Raw genomic sequence first — 7,027 nt, forward strand, 5'->3', positions numbered from 1 at the left:
GCATAACCTGCAATAAGGGAGTTCCATGTAACAATATCGCGCAAGCTTAGCCCCTCAAACAAACATGTAGCTTCCTCTAAGAGGTATGATCTTGCATACATTGCAATAAGAGAATTCACTACAGAAACATCGGAGTCCAACCCGACCTTAACAATGTACCCATGAATTTGCATTTCATGATCAATAAGTTCACTTTCACAGAAGCTTATAAGGCTAGTAAGTGAAAAACAACTAAGGGGTATTCCTATTAAATGAGAACTTCTGAATAGATCAAAAGCTTCACTGAAGCTACCTAGTTGAAGATAACCTCTAACTAAGATTTCACATGAAGCTTCATCAAAATTTTTCATTCCATTAAACATGTCTCTTGTTCCCTTGATGTCACCACACTTAACATAAGCTGTCAAAAGAGCATTTCCCACAAGGAGATTAGATGAGAACCCATATTTGAAACACTCTCCATGTATTTGTCTGCAATTAACCAGACTACCCATCTCAGTCAAAGCAACCAGAACAGAAGCAAAACTCGACTGACTAGGAACGATTCCAACCCTTCGCATCTCACGGTAAAACGAAAACCCTTCATTAAAAAAACCCAAACTAACAAGTCCAGAAATCATGGTATTCCAAGAGACAACATCTCTTTCAGGCATTTTGTAGAACAATTTCAGTGCTTCCAACATAAGACCATCTCTGCAATAAACATGAAGCAGATTGTTGAAAACCAACAAATCTGATTTGAACCCAGTTCGCACAATATACGCATGAACCATCTTCGCAACCTGAAAGGATCCAGAACTAGCAGAATTTCGCAGAATTGAGATGAGGACGAAGGGGTTGGTGATATGGGTACCCTTTGGTTGGGGTCTTGGGACGACCATGGAACACAGAAAGCGGGGTTTGCTTGCAGGTTTTCCGTGGAGAAACGGATTTCTAAAAGAGAAAGCTCGTGTGGTTTCCTTCAGAATAAACAAAACTTTCAAAATGTGGCGACACTGTTTCATATATCCCCTGCAACGGCTAGATGCCTTTGAAATCCCAGTGAAGCCTAGATCTGCTTCAGAATTATCCGAATGGAAATTGTATTTTAAAAAAGGGAAAAAGATTTTCTGCATCGCTGGGGCAGAGTACACAAGCACCTCTATAAGCAACTCGGTGGCTTGGTGTCTATATCTCTCCTCTTAATGTCAAATGACTTTGTTACCCTCGTATGTATGATACCATCTTATCATCTCTTTGGTACCTCCACTCTGCCTTATACTTAGAGAACCCTTCCCTTACAAATACGGGAAAAGGTTGCTCACGCTGCTGGGTGCCAACCTTTGGCACTTTCTTTTTCTCCCCTTCTGAAATCACTTATGCCTCTCCCATCCCAACCCCTCATTAGTTAAGTTGTTAGTTCTAGGGAAGCTTTCTATGTGCCTCAACCCTCTCCCTAAAAGTATATAGGGAAAGAAAACGCTATCCGCTTGCATTTCTCATGCCTAGACATGGGAAAATGGAGGTAGGGCAAGGGCATCTTTTCACAGCCCTCCTCCACTTCCCCATGTGTCCAATGTTTTGAACGCAAGCAGGTGTTTTTCTTTCTTCCAAATATGGGCAAATGTTTTTTATCCGAGAGCTGTCCCCATGCCCAAATGTAGGGACATGCATCGTAGTAGGGGCATAATGGTCATTGTGTGCTTTGTGTGTCTTATAGCGCAACAGCCACTCTCTGACAGAGAACTATTCCCCCAATTATATAAGAGAATAGAATTTCTAAACACGTCAGAATAGGTCCTTTTCATATGAAGTGACCTTGCTGCCCTCGTGTGTATGATATCGATTTGTGACCTCATTCACCTATGCCATTTGCTTAGAGAATCCTCTAATGTGTACCCATTCATCTAATCATCTTGACCATCCAATTGGCATGTATGAGGGTGGGATTGTAAGGTAAGTGCAAGTGGTCATTAGTCAATCAAGCAACCCATTTGACAGGAGGGTCCAAGTGTCTGGCTACTTGGAACCTTGCCAAAAGGCTTCTTTTTTGTCACAATTAAATCCTATTCACAGCCACTCATTTCGTTTACATTATCTTATTCATAACTGATCCCTCCTTTCCCATGCTCATGGCTCAAAGAACAAACCAGAAGTCTAAATAGAAAACATTTTCCAACTGACTTGAACTCCTTGCTGTAGAAATTCATGACCCGACCCGACAACCCCCTAAAATATGGCTCATTTGATTGCAAGTACATACAATTCCTTTCTTCTAAATTCATCTTCCAGCTTTAGATGTAATAAAGTTGAAGTGGAGAACTTGGGTGATAGTAGCAGGGATCTGACTTTTTTTGAGAGAAGTAGTGAGAGGGGAAGAAAGTCCAGGGAGAGACAAAGGGGAGCTTTGGTGCCCTTTTGTTCTTCTTCTTCAACCTCTGTGGGTTTGGAGGGGGAGGGCAAGGATAGGAAATTATTGGTCAGTAAGGAGCAGTTTGGCTATTTGGTTAGTGAGTTTGGGTGGAAGGTTAGGAGGTTGGTTGAGGAAGAAGATGAGATGAGAAGAGTAGCCCAAGTACAGGCTGAAGCATTTCATGATCCAGTTATTCTGTTCAATGGTTTGTTCTTTGAATTCTTCAAGGTCACACCTATCCTTTTGTCTTCTCAATGTTCCCTTACCATGTGAAAGCTAATATCTTTTTCCTGTGTTATTATCTGTGTTTTTATTTCTGTTTTTTGGGTTTGAAATTTTGCTCTGTAGTCTGTACTGCTAGCAGATCTTTTGCTTTTTTATTTCTTCTTTCCCATCTTGGTTTGTGCTTTGGTTTCTTTATTTAATTATTTCTGGGTGAATTTTATTTGGTTTATTATGAATATCTTTACCCCTAAATTATTGAAAGACAGAAGGAAATACTTCAAAACTCTGTTCATAGATAACTGCAACTCTTATTGTGTTTAACTTTGTTTTGTAAACTTTTTTGCTGATTTCTGTTTGTAACTTATTTGGGTTGATTTCTCTCCATAATACAGGCTGAAGTGTTCTCTGGCCTTGTCTACAAGTTAAGAAACTCACCACCAGATAGGTATGGTGCTTGTTCATGTCTCCATGGTGAAGGCGATAAATATAGCAACTTGGAAAATGCAGTACTAGATTAGGAAGGAAAATGCAGCACCCTTTATCAGTGAAATCAACTTTTTAAATAATCAAAAGGTCCAGACTATTGAAAATTTGCCATTTTGAGCCTAAATTGGATTTATTGAAAACTTGCTTCTTGAGTGTTTCCCACTGTCCCTGTCTACTATCCAGTGAAACCACAGCCAAGCGAACAGGCTTGGCAGAATCAGTGGGGAAAGAAGACCCTGTTGAGCTTGACACTAGTCCGACTTTGTGATATGACTTGAGAGGTGTAGGATAAGTGGGAGCTGAAAACGGCGCAAGTGAAATACCACTACTTAGTGCTAATACGTGCACCAAACCCCGACTTTTGGAAGGAATGCATTTATTAGATACAAGGTCGACGTGGGCTATTGGTTTGTTTGTGGTGGTGGGCTTTATGCTGGTGCATTGAACCACTATTCATAGATACCTCTGGCTCGAGTTGTGGATTGCTTATCTAGTTTTCATTGCGGAGTTGTGTGTTGATTACATAGTTTTCAATGTGGAGTTGTGTGTTTGAGTTGTTACTTTTGTGCATAGCGGGGCTATCAAGAATTCGTTACCTCATTCATCCTTTCATAAAAGTAGGTTGGTTGATGGATTGACTTGGTGGTGGACGTAATACATGTAGGTCGCTTTGGCTTGACTGATCCATATGGTATGTCAGGTAGACAGCTGATACCATATTATAGTTTGTTGTTATAAGCTTGTGGCTGATTTGTAGTGGTGCATCACGTTGCCAGCTGGCACTTAATACAATTACCCGTAACCCGTCAATCTTTGTGCATGGATCCTTGTGCTTGTCCTTGCTTGGAATCTCCATGTAGTCGACCCCATTAAGTTGGGATAAGGTTTTGGATGTTGTTGTTGTTGTTGTTTTTGCTTCTTGAGTGTTATTTGCCAGTAGAGTGCTTTTAAATTATGACATTATTTGTCAAACAAAAAGAATATAAATTACAGGGATCTGTTATGCAGGTATGCTTGTTTGGTTGCTGAGGCAGCAGATACTTCAAATACAAAGCCTGAATCTCCAGAGGGGCTTGTGGGGGTTGCAGATGTAACAGTATTAAGAGATGAAGTTGTCCTCAGGCATCTTGAAGGAGCAGAAGAATATCTTTATGTTTCTGGAATAGCAGTGTCAAAAGATTTCAGGTATGGATTTTATTCTTGGTTAACATTGCCTCCAAAGGCTATGAAAACTGACAAAGAAAGGGTTCAGAGAGAATGGATAACAGCAATATAGGATCAAATTGGTTGTAAATCATTTATGTTATAAATCTATACCATTCAATGTGGCTTGTGTTCCACCTTTCTCATTTTTTTTCTTCTTTTGTTTCACTGGAGACCCAACAAATCTAGCAAGCCTCCTTTACCAAGGCTTGAACAGTAGCTCTACAGCATTGTCTTGCTATAATTATTAGTAACATAGATTCATCTAATGGTTGTTCTGTGTTTCTTCTTCAGTGGCTACGGAAAAACTTGTTTTCAAGGAGGCAATGATACCCTCCACATTTGATAGGAAGAAGATTTCTTTTAAAAAATCCCAACACACGAACTTCAATTACAACTGATAATGGTGCTAATTGAATTTGCATTTCATGTCTTCAACCAGGCTTCCTTTTTATGTTGTTTCAGTTATTTTATTATCTTTTTTTTTTTGGAGGGTGGGGGGGGAGTGTTTATGATTTCTCAGACTCTAATGTAAGACTATGTAACTTACAGGAGACGGAAGGTAGCAACTGCATTGCTTAAAGCCTGCGACATGCTGTCACTTCTTTGGGGTTTCAACTACCTTGCTCTGCGGGCATATGAAGATGATTTAGCAGCACACAAATTGTACGGTAATGCAGGCTACAGAGTTGTTTCAGGAGATTCACCATGGTTACCTTCTTGGATAGGAAGTAAGCGAAGGGTTCTAATGATCAAAAGGTCAACCTTAGGTATGTCTGATAAGTCTTCTAACAAAAAAATTTCCTTGTCCTACAACTTTAAACTTGAGCCATATCCAATAGCCTAGCTGCAGGTACTTCAACTCTGCTGCCTCACCTAATTGGCTTGGACCTCAGGTAATATATCTAGTCCCCTCCCTATCTCCATAGGAGATCTTGAAGGCCAATATTTAGACTGTTTTATGGGTTCCTAATCAAATAATATTAACAACAATAGAGATGAATAAGTTTTCTTATGGCCCAACAAATTACAAATCTGTATCCTTGGTCTAGCACAAGTGTTCAATTTAGAGTATTTCTGAGCTTGGACACAAGTCTCCTACCTATGGAATGTTTGCAATAGAGGAAGGGAGGATGATCAAAAGATGCAGTCAATACGGCCGGAATCACGCTAGTCCACAACCTAATTCAATTCACAAGGTTTTAGTGTGATTAACAGCCAGGATTCCATGGCTTGGGATCATCTAGCTAGTAGAGGATCACCCAAGAGTCAGAGGTCTACTGGTTGAGATGGTCAAGAGGTTGTATGACAAAACCCAATTTGAAATAGCTAGCTCAGATTCAACATTAATTCAGTGAATTTGTGAGATTGTTTTGCTATTTCATTGTTGAATAAATTAATTTTCAGAAGGTTAATTTGATAATATGATAACCTTCTAAATTATCGGGTTATTGGGTTATCAGTTTATCACTTGTTTGTTATCGGTTAATAGGTTTACCTGCTCTCAACCAAACTGAACCAATTAAGTAATTTCCTACGGCTATGTTTGGTTGTAAGGGGAATTAAAGGGAAGGGAAGTGAAATTTTCATACTTAAAAAATAAATATATGTAATCATTACTCCATGTGACTTTAAAATTAACTTCAAATCATTCTATATTTGGTTATAAAATTTTACTTTACTTTGCATCCAAAAACCTTTGCTATAATATGTAAAATAAAAATTACATGTAAAATACATTATTACTAAATATGGCTAAAAAAATTAAGTAGTTTATACAATCACATGGTATAATGATTATAAACATTACCATTTAAAATATGAAAATTTCACTTTGACCATTTCAACATACACCTTCAATTTGATACTTATACAAGTACATTTGGGATCAGTTAATAAGCCAAATTAATGATTTTTTTCAATTTTACAGTTATCAGAACTATCTATGGAGAATTTCCTTATTATTGCATTTAAGCTAGATCATGAATTCATGATATGTCTGTTGTTGTTTGCAGGAGATTGGTGCTGACAAACTTAATTGCAAAAGGAAGATAAAACACAATCATAGTACATCTGAGACTAAACTCATTATTACAACTTTCATATTCAGATTTTCTTTTGCTTCTTTCAAGTTGGGGCATCAAATAAGCACCTTATTTGATATTATAATAGATGTGCAGCACAGAACTGAGAAAGTTTGAAGTTCAGTAGCCTTGGATAGAAGGGGATACATAAAATGAACCCCACTTTCAAGAGGGCAATGCTTTATCACAGGTATAGAAGCCCTTAGAACCATAGCAAAACCTATCAGAGGTTGCTGAATTCAGGCTATAAGCTCATTTACCAAAACAAGCCATGGCCTTCTTATATTTGAAATATCCATTAGGAAGAGGATGATCATATTCTTCAAGACCATATTGTTCTTGGTTGGCTAGCCTACCTACCAAGCAACTCTCTGATCTTTATTCAGAAATTGATCTCTGGGTTAAAAGATAAAGAACTGCATCAACCAGGAGTGACAAGTAATTTACTGGTGGAGTATCGATGAAATATGAAAAATAAAGATGTCAAGGAGTGGCTATTGTGAAGGTTCCCCATTTGGTACTTCAGTGCATGTATGCTTGTGTCTAGTTGTTGATCTTCATCTTTCTTGAGTTGGAAACAAACACTGTTTTCTCTAGAGTTAAATGTACAAATCAAGAGTGAAAACTTTTTCATCAA

The 7,027-nt window shown here is 38.3% G+C and overlaps 2 protein-coding genes across 4 annotated transcripts in view; one reads left to right on the forward strand and one right to left on the reverse strand.

Moving 5' to 3' along the window:
• The window catches only part of LOC122082184 (pentatricopeptide repeat-containing protein At1g74600, chloroplastic-like), a 2,232-nt gene extending 1,117 nt beyond the window's left edge, over window positions 1-1,115 (reverse strand). The window contains exon 1 of the mRNA XM_042649660.1: window positions 100-1,115. Coding sequence (XP_042505594.1) covers window positions 100-1,115 — 1,016 coding nt within the window. The remainder of the gene's footprint in view (window positions 1-99) is intronic.
• Window positions 1,116-2,107: 992 nt separating this feature from the next.
• LOC122081526 lies at window positions 2,108-7,027 on the forward strand. 3 transcript variants are annotated; one of them, XM_042648677.1, is made up of 6 exons: window positions 2,108-2,620; window positions 3,010-3,062; window positions 4,112-4,288; window positions 4,859-5,076; window positions 5,160-5,202; window positions 6,322-7,027. In XM_042648677.1, the coding sequence occupies exons 1-6, from the start codon at window positions 2,216-2,218 to the stop codon at window positions 6,359-6,361; spliced, it is 936 nt and encodes a 311-aa protein (XP_042504611.1). In that variant the 5' UTR covers window positions 2,108-2,215; the 3' UTR covers window positions 6,362-7,027. The 3 variants fall into 3 exon arrangements, with proteins under 3 accessions (XP_042504611.1, XP_042504612.1, XP_042504613.1); XM_042648679.1 differs by having other exon boundaries at window positions 2,438-2,597; XM_042648678.1 differs by lacking the exon at window positions 5,160-5,202 and having other exon boundaries at window positions 2,110-2,620.

This window comes from Macadamia integrifolia, chromosome 6 (genome assembly GCF_013358625.1).
Source record: "Macadamia integrifolia cultivar HAES 741 chromosome 6, SCU_Mint_v3, whole genome shotgun sequence".
In the NCBI taxonomy this organism is placed as follows: domain Eukaryota; kingdom Viridiplantae; phylum Streptophyta; class Magnoliopsida; order Proteales; family Proteaceae; genus Macadamia; species Macadamia integrifolia.

Excerpts from the sequence above, each read along its gene's own strand:
- LOC122081526 (XM_042648677.1), top strand. The coding sequence starts at position 2,216 with ATGGCTCATTTGATTGCAAGTACATACAATTCCTTTCTTCTAAATTCA. Across the intron at positions 3,063-4,111 it reads AGAAACTCACCACCAGATAG|GTATGCTTGTTTGGTTGCTG; the intron begins GTATGGTGCTTG and ends TCTGTTATGCAG. Across the intron at positions 5,203-6,321 it reads CTAATTGGCTTGGACCTCAG|GAGATTGGTGCTGACAAACT; the intron begins GTAATATATCTA and ends TGTTGTTTGCAG.